General features: G+C 41.1%; 2 protein-coding genes across 8 annotated transcripts; both read right to left on the bottom strand.

Moving 5' to 3' along the window:
• Nucleotides 1-183: 183 nt before the first annotated feature.
• LOC104931428 (epidermal growth factor receptor substrate 15-like 1) lies at nt 184-18563 on the bottom strand. Of its 7 annotated transcripts, none has more exons than XM_019254248.2 (25): nt 18418-18563; nt 17980-18021; nt 17368-17457; nt 17207-17254; nt 17018-17113; nt 16839-16904; nt 16629-16754; nt 16463-16522; nt 16087-16353; nt 13316-13473; nt 12817-12982; nt 12502-12564; nt 10972-11057; nt 10181-10253; nt 9764-9925; nt 9102-9299; nt 8409-8573; nt 7935-8046; nt 7626-7765; nt 7356-7417; nt 7195-7255; nt 5885-5970; nt 5533-5596; nt 3302-3318; nt 184-2837 (listed from the first exon to the last, which is right to left on the bottom strand). In XM_019254248.2, exons 1-25 carry the CDS (start codon nt 18442-18444, stop codon nt 2768-2770), a joined length of 2505 nt encoding a protein of 834 aa, XP_019109793.2. In that variant the 5' UTR covers nt 18445-18563; the 3' UTR covers nt 184-2767. The 7 variants fall into 7 exon arrangements, 6 of the variants coding, with proteins under 6 accessions (XP_019109793.2, XP_019109787.2, XP_019109791.2 ...); XR_003463874.1 differs by lacking the exon at nt 3302-3318 and adding an exon at nt 4039-4175 and having other exon boundaries at nt 2754-2837; XM_019254242.2 differs by lacking the exons at nt 3302-3318; nt 7356-7417 and adding an exon at nt 4039-4175 and having other exon boundaries at nt 18418-18562.
• Nucleotides 18564-20883: 2320 nt separating this feature from the next.
• calr3b (calreticulin 3b) lies at nt 20884-24411 on the bottom strand. The gene is made up of 9 exons (XM_019254258.2): nt 24225-24411; nt 23670-23771; nt 23207-23410; nt 23011-23105; nt 22693-22902; nt 22462-22575; nt 22230-22373; nt 22047-22139; nt 20884-21957 (listed from the first exon to the last, which is right to left on the bottom strand). The coding sequence occupies exons 1-9, from the start codon at nt 24319-24321 to the stop codon at nt 21742-21744; spliced, it is 1275 nt and encodes a 424-aa protein (XP_019109803.1). The 5' UTR covers nt 24322-24411; the 3' UTR covers nt 20884-21741.
• Nucleotides 24412-25817: the final 1406 nt, after the last annotated feature.

Below are 25817 nucleotides of genomic sequence, written 5' to 3'. Positions count from 1 at the left end.
TTTGACTTGTGACCTTTTCATGCATGCCTAGTCATTCTGGCTATATCTCGTTCACACATTTAATTTGATGAACCACAACCACCCACTCAACAACAGGTTTCATACCTTGCTTACAAATGGTCCAAGTAAGAGCAGCAGGACCTGCAGGCCATCAGCTCAGTTACACTAAATAGGTTATACATGTTGCCATTGTATACGCACTTTAATTTAAAACATGGGCACTTGATTTCCACTGTGATGTTTTGCAGCTGCAAGACAGAGAAGGGCAGCCGCTTGTGGGCTTAACCTATAAATACAAACACTCCATTTCCATAATTACAGAGTGAGCCAGGAGCCGTCTGGACAGAGGGGCACAGCAAACCCTCATCAGGGAGCCCTTAGACTCCCTTTCTGATGGGTAGAAATTATAGTAAGGACATCAAAGAGCCTTAATACTACAATTACACACAGTCACTCTGCACTATAGTTTCAAAGTAGTTGAGTCTGTGCACATCATGTCTGCATGGTGTCAGTGAGCATTTGTTTCTCCCGCATCAAAGAGCAGCGCTGAGTATCAAAGCCAGATGGCGTTTCCAAAAAAAAAAAAAGAAGAAGAAGAAAAAAGTAGATTAGATAAATATTAAACATTTTTCTTCAAATGTGTGGCTGGTGACTGACACGAGACTCTTCTTTCTGTTGCCACGATGTTTAAAACTTTAAAATAACTTGATTAACACCACACCTTCCATCAAGACCCTGCGGTTATTTCATCTCTTCAGCCATAACAAAATATACACTGTCTGCGACTTAGATGTGTCGATCGACTGTTTACTCTTATTGATATAAAAAAAAAAAGAGGAAGTATACACTAGGTAAAAAAAAAATCTGCAGTGGTAGATGCAAATGTATCAGTCTCATTTCACCTTTTTTGTTCCAATATCAATGCAGAACTAGGAGACAAAAACAATTCTTTTAAGATTCAGTGTCCATTTTTATCTGCCTGTAAGCTCTAAGAATAGAGTTGACCTAAGTTGCTCCTTCACAACACGTCATCTCTGTGCAATGTTGAGCTATTGTTCCTCGAGGCCGTCTAACGTAAATTTTATACCGAGCAACTGACGTTTTCATTTTCATAACTACAAAAACTATTCGTGACCTGCTGTGACACAATATTTCAAAAGACAAGTCTTACCTTGTTTTCAGGAATGTTAAAAATCACTTTTATTCAATTAAAAGTTATTACAGTTTGGAGCAACTGTTAATAATCACATACATATTGTGCAATACTACATGTTGATATGTTGATAAATAAGGCCCTGTCACTCTGTACATATCCAGTCAACTCTGGAATATACAGTGCATACATTATGTGCCGAATAAACCTGATTAGTGTTGGATAATTACGGATGCAATATTTTAAGGCGTTTTAAACAAATGTCCTCCGAGTGGATCATGAGACATTAAAGAAAAACAAAACCAAAAAAAAAAAAAAAAAGGATCCAAGAGTTGATCTGAAGGTTGAGAGAACAGAGAAGCACGTTGCATGTGCATCAGTGGTAGTGTGAAAGCGAAGTGTAACAGCACCAGTATAAACAATGTAAGTTCACACCATTTCCATTTTATAGAGGCGTTTAGTTGTACGGGAGCCAACCAATGATAAACCATCTGACAAACACGAGCTGCTGGGACGGTGCGGAATAATCTTTGTTCATAAGGAAGGAAGACCTCAATGATTATCGCTAGCATTATTGAAAATAGGTGACCAATAAACTTGGGGCTAAATCATATTTAACCAGAGCTATGTTAGTTAGGACTAAAATGCTTATAAGAAGTTCCCCAAACATCATGCTCTTACTTTGACATGTGCATCCCTGTTAATGGTTTTGATTATATTCAAAACTTTCTTCAATCCATGTCCATAAATAATCCATACGCAGGCATGGGACGGCAAGAAACACTAGTAAAAAAAATCTATATCATGCCACTATCATTAAGATCCGGTCCTTCAAGACAGGTTTGGTTTTTGTTTTTTTTAAAGGATGCTCTTCCGTGGCTTGTACGTAAAACCATCGTCGGATAATACGAAGGAGTTTCTTACAAAGAGGAAAGAAAGCGGACAGAATCGATCATAGGCCAACAGAGTAATCCGCGTAAATGAATTTCAATAGGATTATTTCTGAGTAATTAAAGGTTATATAAAACAGTTTATACAGTGCATTTTACAAGTACTTCATACACCACAGATTCAATGTTTCTGTATATAAATAAAACAGTAAAATATTCTTTAAAAGGTTATTTCTTTTCTTGCAGCAGAAAGCCTTTTTTTTGGATAAGTCAGGGTGATTAGCAATAGTAAGATATGGAGCTAGATATAGGTTGTAGTCGAGTACCCTGCTGGTTCAGGTTGCGTTAAAATCGCTATGTTCTTGCAGGATGAAGCCAGGCTTAAAATCAAGTGGCTCCGTATTGTCCCTGATTATAGTTGCCATGTAGTTTTGGGAGCAGTGAACCTTAACCGGGTTGCTAAACGTGGAGTCATTTGACATGAGTCCAGTCACGGCTGGAGAATCACTGGTCTCTTACACAAATTGGTAACAGGGGCTGCTAGTCATGTTGGGCCAGTGTCGGTGCTGCTGTCATGAGCCTGCGGATAGGAGGACCGTACGGCAGAAGAGAGAGGACCAGAAGCTGTGGTGGGGGTTCATGCCTGGTCAGGAGCTGGGCATGTCGGCCCTGCTCAGAGCGATAGCCAGCTCCAGGTCCTGTTGTTCCTGGAGCCGCAGCCTCCTCAGCCTCTCCTGCTCCTCGCGCTCGCTCTCCCGCTTGGCCCACTCCAGCTGCTGGTTCTCACTTCCAAACTAGAGCGGAGAAAGGAATAGTTAGACGCGGACAAAGATGCGGATTTAGGCTGAAATGTCAACACAAACAAGAGAGTAGTCACTGGGAGAAAGCAAGATGGATGCAAGTCTACAAATTAAATGTTTCTAATTAGGCAAAGACTACGTCAAACGCAACAGAAATAATTGGATATATAGCGGTAAATTGAGGAAAACAAACTGTCATTTAGATTTCACTTGACGTCACAAAAAAAAGGCAAAAAAAGCAGAACTAGAAGCTTCCTACACAAAACACAGTGATGTACTACTGCAAGAAATTACTGGTCACATATTTCCCGTAAACATCCAGTGCTTTTGGATCAATGTGACTGGAGATATTTATTGAAAATGGTGCTCATGAATCACCGTACTCAGATTATGCAGTGCAGACAGGGTTTTTTTCACATGCAAAAGGATTGACCACCACACCCTTTGTACAGTCTTACCTTGACATATTCAGATCCTGGCAGAAAAAACAAAAGTTACAATACAAGGCTCGATATGAAAAAAAAAAGAGAAAGAGAGAGAGACCACAAATCCCTTTTTCACAACTGTCATGCTTGCACGAGGGATAAAATAAATTCATGTCATGTCAGATGATACAAACCAGACACAAAAAAAGCTGCCATGCATCATTTGTCCACTTGAGAACACACTCGGCGGTTAGGCTATACACGACTGGCAAAGAAGCGGAAGATGAAGGACAAAGAGGCAGATTTACTTTCTGCTGTGCTCTGCTTCGAGGCATGTCATGCTTTGACAGCAAATAAGCCTATACCTTGTACTTCCAGAAAAAAATGCTCCTCGAGTGCTACCTGACCGGGCAAGTTCACTAACTCGCTGACTTAAATGTGTATACATTCTGACTTCCTTTTACTGAGCCTAAAAAGACAACAGCGAGCATGCAAAAGCCCCTTTACCAAGACAGACGGAGGCAACAAACAACATGATAGACACGAGTACGGGGGGGGGCTGTCCATGTCAGGCATGTAAAGCATTCGATTTCCTTTCACACCCATGTGAAGTCAGTCGGTTGTTAGTCGACAGCCAAGTAAGCACGGCGACCCTAAGGTCGCTCGCTAGTGTCTTGTGTGAGAAAGTTAACAGAATGAGGCCCAGTGACAGAGAGCTGACACCTACGAGCTTTCAGCTGTACAGAAAACTGTAAGCAGGCTACACTTACAGAGCCAAAATCTGCAAAACCCACAGGGCAGTCTTTGGACGTTTTACTCGAGTGTGTCGTTACAAACGAGTCTTTACTGTCTACAGCGGAGAAAACGCTCGGCTGGGTCGGCTCGGATGCAGTCAAACTGAGCGCACCTACCGGAGAAGGAAGACATTTCAAAAGTAAATACCAAAATCCATGTAAGATAACACAATTTATCCCCTTTTAGTTCAGGATGATAGCCTCCTGGGATACAACAAAAAAATATGCTCTCACTAAAAGAGGCTAATGTGTAATATTGTGCTGCTTCATGTTCACAGGAAGCCAACAGTTTAAAGCTGAAGGCTTCTTGAGCAGTCACCCAGGGGAAAGCGATATTGGTTCAAAAAAAGGTGTTAACCACATTTTTTGAGTAACGCTCACTGATGCATTGAAGCTTAACAAGCAAAGTGTGCCTTTTTTTGGAACGCACAATTGTAAAAGATGGACCCACCCTTGTCTACAGTAAGCTTCGAAGACATTTCCTATTTTTAATGGTGTTATAATGTAGCAATACTTATTCATCTCTCAAACTTTGTGCAGCAGTGCCACACTGGCTGCATCTGCAGATTGAAACGATGAGCAAACAAAGCTCTTCCACTTCCAACTTATTAAAAATGTCTTTTTTTTAAAATAAATGATGTGTTACACTTGTAAATAAATTCCTGAAAAGTTGCTTTGCAGGCAAATAGATAAAAATAATATCAAATCATATGCAACTGGATTAAAAAATGATTGTGCAACTGTCCCTGTGCTGCAAACATTCAGAGCAGTCCACGACTTTAAGAGTGGGCTTCTCACTTCCCCATAAATGTACGACGCACATCTCTGAAGTCGGGCTCGTTGGCCAACTCGGGCCACTCATCTCTGCCCTCTCTCTATGTGGTAAAAACAAAGGGGAACACCAACTTTCTCACGCTGCGGCTTCTGCTAAAAGAATAACTGCAAGGTCACAACGGAAGGGCATGTGCTTGGCATGTTCCGTGGGTGGCAGAGGACCGTGTGACTGTGCACGCAGATATAAACACGATGAACGTGAGCGTTTAATGTATCTAAAAAGGCTCAGAGATAGTGACGTCATAACACCGTGCACGAGCACTGGCTGTTTCAACCGTTGGAGACTAAAATGAATAACCCTTAACAAAGGTGCTGCCATTTTTTTTTTTTTTTAACCAACAGTTTTCCTGTTTACAACTTCAAAAGAAAGCACTTTCTCTGCAGCCTTGCAGCTCAACAGGGAAGTCAATCACAAGAACCACCCCGAACATGTCGTGCCTTTACATTTCAGTGACAGGCTGCAAAGCTCTTGTACTCTGCTACGGGCAACATTGGCATGAACAGTATTGAATTAAACCTGGTTTTCACCAACATTACATGCTAATCATGTAATTCATTGAACCGTTAAGCTGCAAGTACAGTCACGTTCGAGCACACACACACACACACTCACAGACACACAAAATCAGGGCTTACCATAGGGAGGTGCAGGTCGGTTAGGCACATTCTTCTTTGAAGGGAGCACGGGGTTGTCCGACTTCTGTTCACACACACACACACACACACACACACAAGGGGAAAGACAAAAAAAAAAAATCTTTCAACCATCACAAAAAAAGATGACTCTAACAGAAATGTCAGCCAAAATGAAAAGCCTTTGGCCTCGTACCAGAGGGTGTGTTTTCATAAATGTGATAAACTGGCAGAAAAAATAAGAAATCACTCATGATGAGAGTTAAAAAAAAAATAACAACACAGCTTTCTACAGCTTAAGTGGAAAATTATGCTTTATGGTGCAACTGATTCAAAAAGAGTCTCCAGAGCGTACCTTTGACATCTGACTAAAGTCGGCAAATCCACCCGCCTTTCCTCCGAAAGAGTTGCTTCCAAAGGGGTCCGCTGTCCCAAACACATCTGTGAGAATACATTAAAATGCATTCGGAACATTTGAATATGTTTATGGAAAGAGCCAGAAACTATAATGAAGTTCAGCCCCAAACCACACACACACACAAAACCATCTCTGCATCTTGCTTATTCTGAAAAGGGCCTGCGTGCTATTTTCAGAGTGGGGGGGTGGGGTGGGGGATGTGGCATGACCGTTTAATTTTCCATGACATTTCACAAAAACCTGGAAAGCGGAGGTCTTGTTTAACCTGACGTATGCATCTGATCAGCTAATTAAAGGCGTCAGTTGGCGTACTGTTAACCAGAACTGTGCCCGGGTTGTTTTGAAGCTCCGGCGGTATGCCGCTTAATGAAAAAAAACACAGCAAACTGCAGATGGTTACAGTGAAAAAACAAAACATTGTAACAGAATATGTTTGTTGTAGGAGCGCGACCACAAGAGAACCCATTCATGTGAAGGACGCGCTGTTTTTCTTTTTACGCGCACTAACTCGGCTAAAGGCCTACAGTTGACTCTGTGTTCATCTGAAGGTGTGCAGCATGGCAGAGCATCGACCAGAGGTCGCCACTAACTTAAAACAACTTCCGCGCCGAATGAGGCAGAACAGTTCTATGGCAGCAGATATAAAGACGGGGACAGAGGCAGCAGGGAACTGGTTAAAGGAGTGGCAGTGTATTCTAGTAGCGCAGGACCAGCAGTCACAGAGTTTCTGTTATGTTTGGCTCCCGCAAGCCTCCTGTTTTTCCAGGGGTAGGGGGGAGTATTTTTAGTTGGCCAGTAGTTAAATGCGTAGGTACTCGACTAAAAATAGCCCTAAACCACAGGAAAAATTGAAGCCGCAGTGAGTAAAAATTGTTTGCCCCTAATGCCCCTCCAAAAATAAAATCTAAATCTAACACGTCACTAAGAATGGCAAAGAATGAGTCTTTGAGAAAAGGTTTCACAACTAGAACGTTCTTTCACCTTCAGTTAATAAGAGTGCCATTCTGGGAAACCTGCATGGACAACATGCACGTATTTAGTACAGGGATGACTGTGCGCTTACGCTTTTTAAAAAAAATATATGACAAAGTGACACATAGCACAGTTTATTCTGCTGCAGTGTCGTCAAAGCTCATCTCTCTGACTAAAATAGTATCAAAAAATAATCAACTACATCTTAACTGAAAATTTTTATCTTAACCAACTTTTTAACAGTTACAAGAGAGAAAGTTTGAAGTGCAATGTACCTGAATCTTTCGGTTTTGGGCTGTTTGATGTGAAACGGTCACCACTGCTGAAGGCACTTGGCTGAGAAAGACAAAGAAGCAAAAACAAAAGTACAGTAAGCAAGCTATTCAAAGGATCTTGTTTAAAATACACACACACACACACACACAATCATACTCACAATGACCACGTCAGCATAACCACTAGGAATCTCTCTTTTGTAGCGCTGGTTTGCTTTTCCAGCTATCGACAACGGTAAAACACGTCACAACTTGTTTCTATTAGCACTGATGACTACAGCAAGTCATTAAACCAAAAAAAAAAAGGAGCTATCATTTCAAGCTTTTTGACAAAAGAGCATTGGGATTCTCACACACTGCAAACAAAAGGACGACAATCAGCACTTCAAACGAACATCTTTTAAGTGGTGAAGAGAAGAGGTGATCGATACCTTGGCTGGTGGCGTTGGTTTTCTACCAAAGGGGTCCGAGGATCCGAACAGGTCCGTCTTGTCCGTTCTCTTGAAGAAATCTTCAGACGAGGTGCCCTTAAAGGGATCGCTTTCTTTGAAAGGATCTCCTCCAAATGGATCTAGAAAAAAAAAAAAGGCCAAAGCAGTGAGAAAAACAGCGACTGGCATGGCTGAGTATGGATCATCCCCAGCCTATAAAAACAAATAATCACCCAAAAATACATTTTCGATAATACTTCACAACTTGGCATTTGCTCTCTACAAGAATACACAAGAAGGAATTCAGACCTGTGAAGGGGTCGGACTTAAAGGGATCCTCTGTCTGGAAAGGGTCTGCTGGAGGCTCCTTAGCACTGCTGTTGTTGTTGAACATGGCTATCTTTGACTTGAAAGAGTTGTCCTGATGAATGAACCCAGAAACAGATCGTCACTATCGAAACGTTACAGCAGAACACACTTTCAAAATAAAGTGATTAACATGGAAACATAATGGCATACGTTTCTTCTCCACCAACATATTCAGAAACTAAAATCATTTGGGACTACAAAACCTGGCAGCGTGAGCATATTTATGTTTGAGGCATGTGAATAGGCATGAACAGGCATATTAGGAGAAGGTCACCTCCTCATTTCCTTTTTAGGCGGTTGAAATCAAAAACTTTAAACCGGGAATCATTAGGAGAAAAAAAAGCACAAAGAGTTTCTGGTTTCTAGGTTAAATTCTTGTGGTGAAAAAGGAGTATTTATTCGTGATCTCCTCACTGTGCTTCTGAAACCTCCGTTCTCCTTCTCGGCGAACCCTTCACTTAAGTCCGGCAGGTTGCTCAAGTTTCCTCCGTTGATGTCGCTCAAAGCGCTGTTGTATTGCTCAATGGTCTTGGTCACCTCTTTCTGGCTGTCCTGGATCATCGACAGCTTACTGCGAGCCTAAAAACACAGAAAACATCCGAGTGGATTAACCCTGCTGTCTCGTTTTAAACAAAGGTGTTCAAAACTAGAGCTACTATGATTTCAAGCCACATTTTTTTTTATAGTCAAATATTTTGAAGAATGGCTTTACCTTCACCAATCATGTAAGCGGTGGTTAGTGGTTAGGCTGATCAAAAAACCCCAAAAACTAAACCACTACGATATGACAGTTTCACTTCAGCGTGCTTCGAACTTCATGCTTCAGAGCGTGCATACTTTGGCACAAAGGTCACAGAAGTAAAAGTAAAACTAATGTTTCCAAAAGTGAGTCTGCACTTCTTAAAAAAAACACTGCTAGCAGAACAAACTCCACAGCTTGTACATAAACATAAAACCCTAAAACCGTATTATGACGGACTTCCAGAGCTTAATTTGTATCAATCCTCCTATCTTTATGCCGCACAATGATGAACTGATCAGAGAGCTTATTGGCTAAAAGTTGCAGAACATCCTAATGTAACCTGTAGTTACTCCGCCTGCACTGACCTGGTTGATCTCTTCCTGAGTGGTTTTGAGCGACTTAATGATGCTGTCCAGCTGGACGCGACCAGAGAGCAGGCTCTGCTCCAGCTGGGCCTCCTCCTCCTGCAGCCGGCTCAGGTCCACCTTGCTGCGGCTCAGTTCGTCCTCCTGGCTTTGGAGGTCGGTCTCCTGAGAGCGGATCTGGCTCTGCAGGGACGAGATCTGGAGGGTGAAAGCAGAGAAATATAGAAGAATGTAAATGTAGCTGTAAGCATACTACCTTATATCAGACATTGGACATTATAGTAAGATGGTGGTCCTTATGCTTACTTTAAAAATGAACCGGTCTTAAAGAATCAGCAATGCAATGCTTCACCTACTGTTGCCTGTCATTTGCTCAAAAGGCTTGTAAGCAAAACATATGAAACAGCTAGTGTATTTTAAAACACAATATTGTGCAACACTTTCCAAACCTCAACCTAAACTGACTCAGTGTTTGACATTTGATAACATCTGTTATTGCACTCCACATATAAGTATAAAGTATTATCAACTCTGCACAAAAGGACTGCACCAAAAATAATAACAATGTGGTACAGCCATGTCACTGGATACAACACAGCATTTTTTTTGTTTATATATTTAATTATATTATATATACACACTTAATAACTTGCGTCACTAACCATCTGCGACTCTTCTTGACACTTCTGCTTGACGTCGTTGAGCATTCCCTCCAGCTTGGATCGCTGCTGGTCCATCTCCTCCAGACGTTCCTGCGCGACCTGCTTCTGCGACTCCAGGTCCTGTAGGGTGCTGCTCTCCCTGTCCAAGCTGTTCTGCATGTCCTGAGGGTCAGCCAAGCAAACACAAACACACACACACACACACACACACACACACACACACACAGTTGTTTACATGGTACAGCTACAAGTATCGTCTTTATTCAGCTATTAACTCTATAACTAGTTTAACCAGTTCACATTAACTCTACAGTGATTAAGTTGACTTAAACACCTAAAGAAAACGATCTGAATGGCTTCATAAGTTTGCCTTACACATTTCTAAACACACTGAATGTATTTTCAGGCTGCTCTTACCTGAACTTCACTATTTTGATGTCTGATGGCTTCCTCCTTTTCCCTGATCTCCTGCTCCAGAATAAATTTCTCTCTGAAAGGCGAACATGGTGAAACATGGGAGAAGAGTAAGTAAACAACATTTTGTTATTACTTCCTAAGAAAGCCTCTGTTGGCCGAGTCTAAAAAGAAAGAAACTGTCAAATGACATGTGGAATGAATTTTTAAAAAAACAGACAGAAATCACAAAGAGAGATACTCTCCCCTTGATCTGTCACTTCACTTGACGCTGTATAAACTGTCCTGATGTTGTAAACGTGAGGCAAAAGAATGGTTCAAAGTAGCTGTTGTAGACACTGCTTGGCATGATGTGAGACAGAAGAGGTATCTGTTGCAACCATTTGATTAGTATTATTTCAATAAACCTTTGTGACAACAGAGACTGTTCAGTGTATCAGTGCGATCACATCCTAATAATTTGAAATACTGTCTCCAGGTCTGCAAAGTGGGTTACTTGTACTCTAATTTAAATGTCAAAGCATGTGAGATGACCTATTTAAGATATTAGCATAACTGCAAGTATTGAATCCACATGTTAATAGTGGCTCAGACTGACCCAAAGCAAGGCTCCAGAGCTGAAATCTAATAAGAGCACCCAGCTAAATAAAGATTATTTGACGAAAATATCAAATATTTTAAGCTTTGATGCTGAACATCTCTTCAATGCAACCTCCCCTTGTGTTTTTTTTTTTTTTTTCCTAGAGGAAGAGAAACAAAGTTATCCTCCTGCTACTCAGAATGCAGGGGCTCACCTCTGCAGCTGAGCTATTTCCTGGCTGAGGTCATCCAGCTCTTTGATGCCTGTCAGCTCGGCCGACCCCGTGGAGCTGGTGCTGTCCTGAGGCGAGACACAAAGACGAGAGGAGTGAGAAAGAGGGGAAGCGAGGAAAAAAAAAAAGGTAGGCGAGGAAGTATGACGGAGCAGATAGAAGGTGAGACCGGAGTGGCAACGTAGCAGGTAGGACAGGGGCGACATTGGATGTGGAAAAGATGGGGACAAGACGGGGGACACAAAGGGGACACAAAATTTAAAAAAAAGGATGGAGAGAGATGAAGGGACATAAATGGAGCGCAGGGGGAGAGAGGAGCTCCATGCTGACACGTCTAACAAAACAAAAGACACAGGAAGGAAACACAACCACCTCGCACAGCTAGGGAGGGAGCAGGAGTTACAGACAATACATGGATGAGGAGAAATGCACACACACAGACACAAAGAATTCAAACACTCCAGTGAAACCTGACTTATATAGTATGTCAACATTCAACGCATGAAGACAAATCAAGGAGTCTCAAAATCACAGTATTCCTAGAAAAATCCTCTCTTTTACAAACTCTGCTCAGACTTATGCTACACTTTCTATTTCCCCATAAATTTGTTTTGTTAACTATCGTGTTCGACCTCAAAAAGGGAACTGTGTATTGAAGCTATCGGTTTGTAATGATAGTACTTGCGTAAGAATTACGAAAGAGTGTGTATTTGTACTGTATTTCTTTGAATGCTCTTGCTTAATATGTTTCGCTCTGTTCACGACATTAATCTCTTTATAATAAACCGTAGTAGATCAGACTTTTGATGTGGAAGGCTCAAGAGGTTATTTATTAGTGATGCCTGCTTCTTTGTAGTCAGATTTGAACCGAGACACTTGAGGCAGCTAATCCAAGATGTTTGCTGACGTGTCTACTGATCATAATGTGAAAAAACAAGCAAACTTTTTCTTTCTTTATGCAGATCAAGCAGCCCGATGTCTGTTTCAATGCTCTGAAACTGACTTTGAGTTGACTGGAGCCTGTCTTTACAAACACATCTTTGGCTTGAACATATTTTGATGTTTATTTAATCACTGGTTGGCCAAAGCACAACATCGCTACATGCTATAATTTCTCTATATTCATCACCAACAACAAGTAAAGTAAATGTCACCACTTGTTTAACTAGAATCACAAACATTAACTATGCTATGGTTGGGCATTACTTGGCATTGGATGCTGTTGCAGACCATTGAAGATGAAACAGCAGCAGGTGGCAGTGTTTGCCTTCAGAAAAGACAAATTTGGAGAAAATCCAACACGTGACAAATCTTTTGCAAAGAATAAACAAGATCTAAGAAGTTCTGTGTTCAGCTTTGTTGGGAAAATAAACTTGGAAACCAATAAGTTAATACAAAGTAATACAATACACGGTCCTGTTTATACACCTAGTGCTTCAGACTGGAGATGGAGTGTGACAGAATATGACAGAACAAAAGCGCCACCTTGTGACACAAAGCTCGAGTACTCACTCTGCGCATGTGAGCAAGTGCAGCGAGTTCAGGTCTCCCAGCTGACATAAGCCCCGCATAGCCCTGTCAGACAGGATAGAAGAGAGCTCAAAAAAGCAAAAAGCGGAAAAAAGAAAAACAAGGAAACGCGAGGCTGGAAAAACAGAAAGCAGCACTCGCCGCTTAAAATGCATAAAGTAGCAGCAGAACATAAGACTCTGGAGGTACATGTGCAAGTAAAAAAAAAAAGATTTGGAAGATAGGAAGAATTTCAGTAAATAAAGATGGTGAAAGATGAAGCGGTGCTGTTGCAGTCGGCTGAAGTTGAGGACTCACAGGACCCGCTGCTGAAGGTGTAGTCCTTTCCGATGGAGGGATCATGTCTGGTGTTAGAGTGGACGGAGGGTCTATGCCTTTAGTGGCCTTCTGCTGGATCAGATACATGGCCAGAGAGAACTGCTCCCGGGTCAGCTTACCTGTCTGTTTAGTGTCAGCAAGTCCCCTGCAAAGAGGACGAGAAACCGGACTCAAAGAAGAAGATACTGTATTCTTTATGAGGAATAACGCTCACTGTCCACTGATAAGAATGTCCTCTGATAGGTTAGCATCTGGCACAACAAATCATTTTTGCATCTTATGTTCTGGAGAAGACGATGATGATTTAAACTGTCCACCAGATGGAGCTATAAATCTAAACTTAAAGAGACCAGCTGTGCACAGGCATGGAGGATTCAGCATCATTTAGGTACCCAGGTAAAAGCTCTAGTAAGACTGGTTCTGTAGGACATGGTTATTTCTTGACAGTGTAAATTAAGAATGAAATGATGAATCTCACCATATCTGTGCCAGCATAGTCTGGGAGAGACTGGACAGCATGAAGATCTCGATGACCTCAGTTCCATTAACCAGGCCGTCGTTGTCGGTGTCGGTTTTCTTGAAGATGTCATCGTATCGCTCTCTGTCCGCCACCGGCACGACCCAGTTCACTGCCGGCTGGAATTAACAAACGACAACGTTAGTGCGATTTTAGATGTTTTTTAACAGGCGGTATTCATGTACTGTACTGTAGTAGTTAAAAGTATAAGTGTACCCGGTGACCATTGAGGAAAACTATACTAGATTTTCTACTTTCTGTGACAATGACAGCTGGAGAGATAGACATGAGATTAACTTCAGAGGGAATGACATTCGGGTCGCTGCGGTGAGGACTTTAACCATGATTTATTGAAGCTACTGCGATTAAATGAGTCTCTGCTGCTACTTAACTCTGTTCAATACCTGTACTGTACCTGTGTACTGTATATATCTACAAAGGTCATATATTTGTATATATCCAAATGTAGCACATCCATATACATACATGTACATACACACCCTAGTCTGTCTGTTGTTTCTTTTCAAACTGTTTAGTCTGAACGTAATGTGTTGTGTTGTAATGTGTGTGTTTTATGTTTCATGTAGCACCATGGTCCTTAGTGAAACACTGTCTCCTTTCACTGTGTATTGTGTATACGGTTGAAATGACTTGACTTGATAGTATATATGGAAGAAATCTGGCAAGTTAGACAGAAAATATAAATCTGGGGAAATGGTAATTAAAGAAAGAGAGAGAAACCGGAATGAGACGTGGCCTGATGAAATAACAAAGACGAAGAAATCACAACAGGTGTCATGAGAGCCATGTCAGATGACCTCTGAACAAGTGTGAACAGTGTCTTGCTTCAGGAAACCTGTTTCTCTAAAAGTCACGGGTGAGAAAATCCCTGCAGCTTTACCAAAGCACAGGGAAACACATTAGTCTGTGCATACTGCTCAAAACAATGTGGAAGAACAAGTCCATGCATCAGCAAGAGAAAAGAATCAATAGATGAAATGCTGGTTTTACCTTGTGTCACAAGTGCAGAGCCCGGTGTGTTCCTACTTTTCCGGTATGAGCAAGTAAACCGATTCATTCATTTGTTTCAGCTTATGACTCGACAACAGCTAACCACATTCAGAATAGTGATCCCAAGATTGTTCTTGACTAAACGACACTAATTTGAGCAATAAATCAAGCATCCTTTTTTTTTTAGGATTCAGCAAAGACACCTGTGTGAAACTACAAAAAATTAACAAGGCATGACATCCTGTGAGTCTTGTTTCGGTCGGCATGAACAAACCAAGACTAGAAAACTAGTAAATTAAGTGACAACTCAATATCATCAATTATCAACTTTTAGTAGAACTATATGTGAAAATCTGATCATATCTAATAATTTCACAAAATTCTGCATTTTAATTAAAACACTTTTTGTTTTACTTGAATGATGAGTGAAAAATAAATCACTGAATTTACAGTGCTGTAGTACTCGACCGCATTTCTACTCTGTCGTGTCTCTGGATTTTACTTCAAGACCATTTCCAAGACTTTCATGCTGGCGCACCACTGATGAGGGTAAAACAAATGATGGTGGAAGAGGCGGAGTTAGTTAGTTCCAGTCTGTAGTTTTAAAGTTCAAACACCTGTGTGGCACAGAAAAACTAAAGAGAGGACAGGAGGCTTCAGGTCGAGGTTTAACCACAAGACAGCAAGACAACAGCTGCTGCGAGTTGTTCCAACAAATCAAACTCGTCAATTTCAGGATTTCTTTATTTGAATATTTGACGTGTTGTTAAAAATAGTTAAATAAATAATGCTACACAATAAATAAAAGGCTTTAAATAGATTCCATGGTCAGTGATTAGTACTGACCGGGTTGTTGCTGCCCTCCTTCACGCACACTCGAATATGATTGTGTCTCTCTGTGAGGAGAACTCGGCCAAATCTCATGTAATAAAATTTGGCTAAACCACAAAGAGTTCATGCAAAACAGCGTTACACAATACAGCAGCAGAAAGCTGGGCGGTGGAGGCCTCACCGGCACAGGGACGTGCAGAGCCGGGAGTGGTGGAGCTTCTTCTCACGCACGGCGAATCGGAGGGCTCCATGAGCCACGTCAAGACTATTTAAACCATCGGGGCGGCTTGTTTTGTGTGGTGTGAGCTCGCTTCGTTGGTGAGGAGTATTTATGGGACTGGGCAGGGTTTAGTTTAGTTTATCTTACTGATCACACGTAGACTATTTCTGTTACTCATTAGTTCAGGGGTGCTGTTTTTGATGTGTGTTTTGTTTTTAATTATTAGATTTAGATTAGTTTCTCGTTTTCATTCAGCTTAGATAATATGCTCTGTTAGAGTTTGTTATATTTGTTTGTTCTTTTAAACAGCACTCGTGCGCCCTTTCTTCCCTTTTGCCTCGCCTCCTTTTGTTAAGAACAATTTGAACTTTCATTTAATAAATACCTTTGTTGATTAACCACAACATCTTGGTTTTATGTTACTGCCTCATACCCCTATATCGGGTTGTAACAATGTGATATTAAAGCAACATTGTGTAATTTTTCTACCATAAAATAACCATCAGGCTGCTCCGCCTCAACTCTGTCATTTACAGTTTCCTGAGTTTCCTGAGAGACAGTTTACTGCTGCAAGCCACAGTTACTATTATCTAATGTTAGTTACTATGAGGTCAGAGCACTGAGGGAGGGTTTTTACTACATGAAGAGAAACACAAGTGAAGCGACGTACCGGTGAGCTGGATTTAAAGGAGTGTTTCGGAGAGAGGTTGACTGCACTGGTGTTAAGAAGAGTAGCACTGCCCAGAGGAGGAGTGCTTCGCAGGGAATCCTTAAGAGGAGCGGGGCCGGCCATGAACCCGGACAGAGCAGGAAGCACAGCGACGGCACCTGGCAGTCCACTTGCAAACTTCTTTCTTTTTGAAGGGGGGATGAGGGAAGTAGGTAAGGTAGCTGGGATAGGCTCGTTTTCCATGGTGCGATACACGAGATGCATGGCCTAGAAAAGAGGACGGCGGATCATTTCTTAATGTAATATGAATATAAAGAATATTCGACAACAAGCATTCGCTTCACAGTGAAATTTAAGTCAACGAAAAGCAGCTTACCACCGTGAATTCTTCTTTGTCCAAGCTTCCATCTTTGTCGACATCACTCAGGTCCCAAATCTACAGAAACAAAAAGTTAATGAAGATTTAGTTTGCTCTGATATGAATACAGTGCAAAGTAAGGGAAGGGCGTCATGTGGCACATCACTCTGAAATGTAATATCACCTTTCCTAACACATCCAGAGGTAGCTTGGAGTTGATCAAAATAGGCCTGACTTTATCACCAAAGAGGAGACCGTTTACAGGAGCGAGGCTCTCAAAGATGCCTTCGAACTTCCCTTTTTCATCAGGCTGGGGGAAGAAAAACAAATCAAGTTAAGGTGCTGATTTTCTTATACCCTTCAAGGATTTTCTTAAGAAATGGCATCAACTCACCCTAATCGCCCACTGTGCATCAGGTCCTGCAGTCGAAGCACTTAATAACGGGCTGTTAGTGTCTTTCTGTAAAAAATTAAAACAGTGTCTGTTCATTTCTCTGCCCAGTGTGTTCTTCTATCACATCATTCGACAATATTCAGTCAGAGAACCGTTTGGACGGTCGATTCATGACTCACAAATTTGGGAGCGGCTAAGGTTTGATTGAGATTGTTAAGGCTGATGTCATTTCCACCCTGCGCTGAGGCCACCAGTCTCAAAGCTATGAAGAAACCCTGCAAAAGAAAAAAAAAAAGAGGAACAAATCTGGCGTTTTTATGCACATGTCAACTGCTTTTTTAACTAACTTGTGAGAAATGACGCATTACCCGCTTATCCAAATAGCCTTTTCTTTCCGAATCCGCCAAATCCCAAATCTAAAATAAACGACAGGAACAAAAAAAAAGGTTTAAAAGCTGATCACCCGGTGAATAAATATACATATACGAGCGTGTTTAAGTGTGTATATGTATGCGAGTGTTTGACCCACCTTCCCCAGCGTGCTGTCCGACAGCCCTGACTTCTTCAGGAACTGAGCTGCATCTCCGGCCGATATTTTGCCCGTGTTTCCAGGATCCAGCTACAACAAAGAATTAATAACAAAAACACTGAGTGGATTTACAGCACACACCAGGGTTCCCACACCTTTTTCATGAACAAATTCAAGCACTATTCAAGCACCTTCAAGCACCAGTTTTTCCATTTTTCCAGCACCTTTAAATAGGTAGCCTACTAGTTGTGTTTGCCATGATGGTCATGGGAAGCGCAGCGGTGCCACTGTATGGCATAATAATATGGGTCTAATTAGCATTATTTCATATGGTGGTAGATTGACTGTTTTGATTTTTAACTAATTGTGAATTGGCTTGTATTTCTCAGCTTGTGAGCGGTGTATTGTGTAACTACCATAGCGCAATAACAGTGACAAATAGACATCACACAAATTTCAAGCATTTTCAAGCACTGAATTGAAATTCAAGCATTTTCAAGGAATTCAAGCACCCATGGGAACCCTGGTTTACAGCATACACACACATATATAAGTGTGTTCAGTCATTGATTTACACATGACAGATCATATTTAGCTCCAGGTCCACCATACCTGTCTGTAGTAGGTCTCATAGGCTGGGGAACCACTGGATAACTGCAGACAGAGACAAACATGACAACACATGAAGCTCAGCTGTCAGAAAGCAAAAAGAAAACAGCTCTGACGTTAGCAGGCAGATAAACACAGCTTCAATGTGTCTAAAGGTTCGTTTTGTTCGGTTTTAACCAGTATTCAGTCCTGTCTGTAATCTAATTACTCCCATCTGACGTTACTTTCCTGCCAGCATTAGCTTCCTTCTCCAGTAACTTTGCTATCCTGACTTCACCGAGCTAACTGGCATCGAGAGGCCGCTCACGCAGCCGCGCTCGCTGATATTCACCAAACTTCTACACTAACGACGCGCTGGAGCCGTGCCGAGGCTGAGTCTGTCCCTGGAAGGTGTCCACGCTTCAAATCTGACACTTTTCTTCACGTATTCACAGTTGTTACCTGACTGAGAGTCATGAGCGCCGCCATATTTCCTGGTGTCTCGGGACCGCGCACACGCCCCTTAACCGAGCGGGCACGAGCGGCGACAGATGGGGAGGGAAGCCTGGTTCCTGTTGGTGTTCAAGGGCCTGGAGCTGTGTTCAAGGGCCTGGAGCTGTGTTCAAGGGCCTTGAGTCGTGTTCAAGGACCTGGAGCCGTGTTCAAGGACCTAGACCTGGACCTGTGTTCAAGGACCTGGAGCTGTGTTCAAGGACCTGGAGCCGTGGTCAAGGACTTGGACCTGAGGTCAGGACTTGGACCTTTGTTTAAGGACCTGGACCTGTGTTTAAGGACCTAGACCTGGACCTGTGGTCGGGACCTGGACCTGTGTTCAAGGACCTGGACCTGTGGTCAGGTCAGGATCCGGACCTGTGTTCAAGGTCCTGGAGCTGTGGTCAGGACCTGGACCTGGAGCTGTGGTCAGGACCTGGACCTGGACCTGTGGTCAGGACCCGGACCTGTGTTCAAGGACCCGGACCTGTGGTCAGGATCCGGACCTGAGGTCAGGACCCGGACCTGTGGTCAGGACCTGGACCTGTGTTCAAGGACCTGGAGCTGTGGTCTGGACCTGTGTTCAAGGACCTGGACCTGTGTTAAAGGACCTGGACCTGAAAAAGTATATTTGGTCATTTTATTATACTTTCTATACATTTAAACAGCATGTGATGCTAAATACATTTATTTGGTTACATTATAATATATTGATTGATCATATTACTATGTAATTATGTAAAATAATTAAAAAATAAAACAGTTACACTAAATGAAGGATAGGATACGTATGTTGCCTACATTTCCATTTATTTCATATGGAAAGATGAAAATGAAATTCAGTGTAAAACAAAAAAAAACAAAAACAATGCATAAACTAATGTGGAAAAGTAGAAAAATATTCAAACACTGAGTTTCATCAAACACTGAGTCTCAATTATCTGCACCCTCACAGGCACCGTTATTTTGGTAAAAATTGTCAGTTATTATCACAGAAATTGTAGACCCCCTAGGGGTCGTGGACCCCTGGTTGAAGACCCCTGGATTTGTGTGTTCACATTGTCAATAGATCTTTTTCAAAAGCAGCCATTTTGACATGACGTAGTAGGTAAATATGGGTGTTTCCAATGATACTAATTACTTTACTAATTTCATTCAGGTCAAACAGAGTCAGGGTGCTGCTGTAGTGCATGTTGGCTTCAGGCAGACATTGCTGGGAAATTAAGCCAATGCAGAAGTGCCAAAAACTACAGAGCCCGTTCAGAGGCTGCTTGAGGTCGGCTACAGAACATTAAACAGAACCTTAATTAGTATCATTGGAAACACCTGTGTGAAAAAGGTTACTGCCTTAGTACACTGTGCGTAGAGTTGTGATGTCTTAATTTGAGTACGGCTGATGTGCTCTTACTGGAAATATCCGCTTTTTCTTCTTCTTGTACAACTTAAATTTGTATGTTGTGGTATTTCCTACAACCGCTTCAGCTCTAGCAGTTTTCTCAGCCGCTATTTTTATGATGCCGGTGGTCCACACTCAACTTTTTGACCGTTATGAGTGCACCATCTGGTTACTTATAGTACACTGCATTTTGCCGTATCTGACCTTTTTCACAGTAGCCGTTTTGACATGAAATAGTCAGAGGATCAACTCAGGTGTTTCCAGTGCTGCTAATTCAAATTCAGCTCCACACAGCAGGGTGTCAAAAGGCAGCTTTATTGCCCAGAGCCACAGAAACCAACCAGTATGTCTACTTCTGCTGCTGGAATATGCAGGAATATGCATCCTTTTGTTGTTTTACCAAACCTTGAGGCCCTGTCTTGTTGGGAGAACTTTAAAAATTGTACTTTTCTGCTGATATTTTTCTCATATATGGTATAAGTTATCGTGTATGTCAACTGGCATGTGGTAAACCTGGATTTGAGTAGATTTCCAGTAGCAGGAGTACACCTGCAGGTTGGTTTCGGTGGCTCTCAGCGATGAAGCTGCATTTTGCATACTGCTGTGTGTAGAACCTGACACATACACAGTTCAAAGAGAACGAGAGGAACCAGTAGATCAGGAGCCACATTCAAATTTTGTCCCCAAAAAAGAGATTTCAGAAATTTAACTCATTAGTGCTTGAATGAGACACAGCACTTTATAAAAGTTTAGTATTTGTAGATGAGTATTCCCTCTGCTAAAATAAAACCGGTTTCTTATTCCTACAGTTAAAGGAACTTTTCTTCTTGTCTTCTAGCACAAATCTTCAAAAGAAAAGAACCTCCTTAAAATTGAACAGGGATCACAGAGACACCTTCACCATTATACATCAGCTTTTTTTATCCCACTGGGACAGCAGGTTCTGTTTTCATTATGTAAAACACTCCGAATTGGACAATTTACATTTTGACCACACACATCCAACAAGTGCATGTGCAGTACAAACGATGACCAGGCGATAAGGTTATAATCTTTTAATAAAAACTTTGGTATCAATAACATTCTGTCCAATAAAAATGTGTGTGTGTGTGTGACCCTTAGTGATGTCATGAGTCACGACAGGGGTTCGCCATCTGTTTTTCCAGATTTTCAGGATATTATGCAGGTCCCATCACATTACCACAAAGACATGTTGAACTCATGCCATTTCAATGCAGACAAACAGTTTGATTGATGACGATTAAAGTTCGGTCTAAACACTTCAATTATGCCTTAAAGAGTGTGGAAAGGAAAAGAAGTCAGTGCCACAGACACAACCAAAATAAGTTACATTACATCAGTTTTGATTTCTGTCTGTATTTTGTGATTTGAGTCTTACAGTTTATGTATCGTATGTTGAGTTGCGTGCGTTTTATATTTCACCAGGCTGCAACAGAAACCTTACATCGGGGACAGTACGGCTAAAACTCGAATGGCTTATTTGTATTCTCTGCAAATTTCAAATTTGTCACATGTTTTTTTTTTTAAACCACAGTTTCTGGTAAACTCTGCAAATAAAGTAGATCAAGAAAATCAAGAAAACATTGGATGTCAGCGCCTCCTTATTCTCTGTTATTACAAAATGAGGAATGGACTTTATAGGTGGAAAACTTTAGAATCAATCCAGCAGTTTAAGGGCAACAGGGTAATATCATGACCAAAATGATAGAGAAACTAAATCCATTAACATCCATTTGCCACCCTACACTACATTTGCCCCCCCAAGTTGGGTTGTGTCCAAATCTCAGGGAAAGGATGCACAGCAGCCACAATACCCCTGGGACATAAAGGACAGAGTTTCTAAAGGAGGGACAGACAAAATCTCTGGCCACACCTCCTCAAAGCTCATCTTTCTGGTTTACGTCCTCCTCCTCCATTTCTGAAAGTGCCTCCTCTATCTCATCCTTTGGCTCTTCCTCATCTGCGTCTTCATCCTCCTCCTCTTCTTCCTCGTCCTCCTCATCAGCAGCTTCAGTATCTTGTTCTTTGGTCTTCTCCTCCTCTTCTTTTCGTTTCAGGTCATCTATCTCTTGTTTCATTTTTCTCTCTGGTTCCTGTTGTTGAAGTTTAGATAAATTAATTCACTGGCAACACTTTCATGTGTTGTACAAATGACAATATTTTTTTAAAAACAGCAGCATACCTTTGTCACACCCCATGTTTCCTTTGCAATGTCATCTGCTTCCTTCACATCGTCTGTGATCACAAAGTTATCGAAGATGGTACCAGATTTCACCTATAAAAACAATAAAAAGTATTACACTGTAGTTTAGGCATCACTACGTCAATAACATTACCACAACAAGATGATCTCCTGCTCTCTCACCTGCCAGAGATCAAGACCAAGGACACCAATGTTGTCAAACTTGTAAATGTTTGAATCAGGGCTGTATTCAGGATTGTCGATCTCAGGATGCACCCAAGATCCTTTGTAGTCGGGGTTGTCGATCTGCTTAGGTTTCCATTCACCCTGCCACACAGAAATGATTTATCAATGCAAGGGCACTAGTAGAGTGAACAGTGTGAGCTTTAGCCATGACGATCCCAATTCACCCTACCTTGTACTCTGGGTTGGGGATCATGGGTGGCTCCCACTCTCCGTCCATATCCTCATCCCAATCTTCAGGCTTTTTGGCATCAGGGTCTGGGATGTTTTCAGCTTTGTCCCAGTCCTAAAGAAGAACAAATAATCTCAAATTTCAGCTGATGCAAAGCAGAACAAAAGTAAACAATACGCTAGATGAGGTTAATTAAACTGATTACTTCACAGTACTAGTTTGTTTATTTACCTCTGGCTTGGTGTCGTCAGCATCATCAATCTTGGCACGATCGTCCCAGTCCTCTGGCTTCTTGGCTTCGGGGTCCTTAATTTTCTTTGGGGGCAGGAAGTCCCAGTCTTCCTCCAGACTGCCAGATTCTACCTTCTCGTTGTCAATCTTCACCTCATAGGTCTGATCTGGATTCAGGATGAGTGTGTACAGGTGGGTCAGCTCATCATCCTAGAAGAGACAGAATGTGCTTGGGTTAAGCCACTGATGCAGAGGTTGTGCGTGATTATATAGTGCAAGAAAAATATGAATTTGTATATTTAAAAACACCAGAATTACCTTGCACTTAATTTCTTTCTTGATGAGGTGATTCTTGCCCTTGTAATTGAAGATGACGTGGACTTTCTTGGTGCTGTATCCACAGATATCAGGGCCTGGATAAAATCAATTGAATACATTTATTTTTCTGTTATTATAACAATTGAATTATAATGTAAATGTAATGCCCATTAGCGTGAACATCATCATCACTTACCAAACATTATGTAGTATGAGGATTCTCCATGCATCTCGGTCTGTTCCAAGTCAGCGGGGAAGACCTTCACGTAGCCGCCGCCACAGTCGATCTTTTGCTCATGCTTGACTGTAAACTGAATGACCAGAGACTTGCCCTCGTTGCTGAAAGGGTCAAAGCGGGCAGAGGCAGCATAGAAACGAGCATCCTGGCTTGTCTGCAGACCTGAAAAAGAAAGTGAAAGGGAAATCTTCAGCTCATTTAGAAACAAGTTAGACTGAATGTTATTAAGACAACGCCTCCACTGAGAGAGCCGTAATGTCTTGTTGTAGTGGCTGTTGACCTTTCCAAATGATCCAACTAAAATTTTAAATTCAATATTTACACCAAGGGCCACAGGTGAAAGGTGCAGGATCAACACTTAGGGAGCTGTTCCTCTTAGTAAACACACGTGAATTTGGATTTATAGAGTGGATTTTATTACCTTTGTCTTTCTCGGCATCTCCATAAAAGTTTCCAGCCGTCAGCTTCCACTCTCCGTAGTCAGATTTGTGTTTGGAGTTTATCCAGCGACTTCTCCACTCATCTGAACAAAAATAAATAAATAAATAAATAAGTTTGCTGAGGTTCAACACCTCTTTCAGAGCTACTTCCCTAAAAAAAAAAACACATTACACCAACTTGTTTATTCATTGGTGTTAGTCTTATACAGTCAAAACGAGGAAATTCATGTGTTTTTCTAACACAAATCACACATTTATTCTGCACAAGGAGCAGCTTAAGTGTCAGTGTAGGGTATGGGTGTTAGCTCTGGGGCCTTGCTAAAGTTAGCCAGCCAGCAACAACCCATTTGAAGTTTAAAAAACAAACAAACAATAAAGTAATATTTCGCTGAAAACTAGCTGATAAAACATGTTTCGTGACGACAAGCTTCCAAAAAAAGAAGAAACTCGATGATGAATATTTACAAAACGTCGGCTAACAGTCAAGCTAACGTGCAATGAATTAACCTTAACGTCAATGTGAGGCCAAAACTTACCACCGTCCAGAAACTCCTCCCGAAAGTAAACCGTTGCATGGACGCAGTACACCGCCAACAACACCGCAACTACACCCAACACTTGCATTTTCCCCATCTCAGGTCTGCTTTCCACTTGCTGCCGATGTCCTTTGCTGAGCGTGAGTGTGAATATTGTGGAGAAGAGAATATTTTAGAGTCGCTCCAGCGAACAGATGTCTGCCTCTCATTGGACAACGAGACGGTGTGCTTGGACCAATCACAGTAGACCACGAAACATATGTCTCCCCCAGAGGCTGGTCCAGGATCAGTGTTTAAATTATTTAGACGTGTCGTTATGGCAACCCCCCAGCAGGGGGTGCTAATTACAACAGACTATGAAGTGGATAAAATGAATTAAATTAGATTAGATTAGATTAAATATACTTTATTCATGCCACCACGGGGAAATTTACTTGTTACAGTAGCAGAGGAAAGTGTAGCACACACTACAGAATTAGAAAAAAGTAGAAAAGGCACAAAAAAAAAACAATAAACAGACAGAAATATCTATAACCTACAATAAACACGAAAAACAAACAACCTTCAAAAACAGTACTGAAGGATAAAAGTGGCATGATATATAAAAAGAGTATTGTAATGTAAAGTTACCATCGTGTAAGAGATATTGCAAAGAAAGTGACCGTGATACAAAAAATAATATTACTGCAAGAGTGGTGACCATAATATAAATAATATTACAAAAGTAAGTGGCCATGATATAAATAATAAAAATGTACTGTGGTAGTACTGTCTCCAATCAGTCGATCAATAAATGAATCAGACTGTATTTGTATTGCATTTGCATACAGGCAAAATGTAACACAAAGTGTCCACACACTCAAAACAACGCCCAACACCCACCACATCCTCTTTTATAAGCAAAAACACAAGCTGAGGTAACACTTATCATTTTGCAGTGAGGAAATACCGGAGGGAGGGTTAAAAAAAATAAAATTAAACGATAATGAAATAATAAATAATAATAAAACACAATAAAGTGTATAGAAGAATCCAACAACAGCATAAAAACACAGTAAACAGTCATTCAAATTAGACCTATAAAGATATAAGACTATATGCAATTAAATTAGACTGTTGAAAATGACTCAGCATAGTCTGTACAGAGATAGTGCAAACTAAAAATAATGACTTGTGTGTTGCAAAATGTCCAGAAAACAGTTCAGCTGAGTCTGAAATTGTCAAGTTTGTGTATTGTCTTTTGGGAAACAAAATAAAAGGAAAAAGAAAAAAAAAAACAGTTACATCTATAAATGGATAGACAAACTAAAAAAATAACTATATGTAAAAATAAAAGTAAATAAAAGCAGCATTCATTGTTCTATTAAATAAAGTTTGTAAAAGATGTTTCTAGCAGCCAACCATCATCATATCGTCTCCATATAAAGCTGGTTATGTGTTAACAACACTGAGGTTTAACTACTATTTCAAAAAAAGACACCTAATCAGAAGCACGAAAGAAGTATTGAGATGATAAAACACTCACAGAAAAAAAAAACAATTAGACATAATTAAAAGTGACATTAACCTGCTCATAGATAGACTTAATGAAAA

Source organism: Larimichthys crocea, chromosome II, assembly GCF_000972845.2.
Source record: "Larimichthys crocea isolate SSNF chromosome II, L_crocea_2.0, whole genome shotgun sequence".
Taxonomy (NCBI): domain Eukaryota; kingdom Metazoa; phylum Chordata; class Actinopteri; family Sciaenidae; genus Larimichthys; species Larimichthys crocea.
The sequence above is the reverse complement of the archived record's forward strand: the minus strand, read 5'-3'. Positions and strand labels throughout refer to the sequence as shown.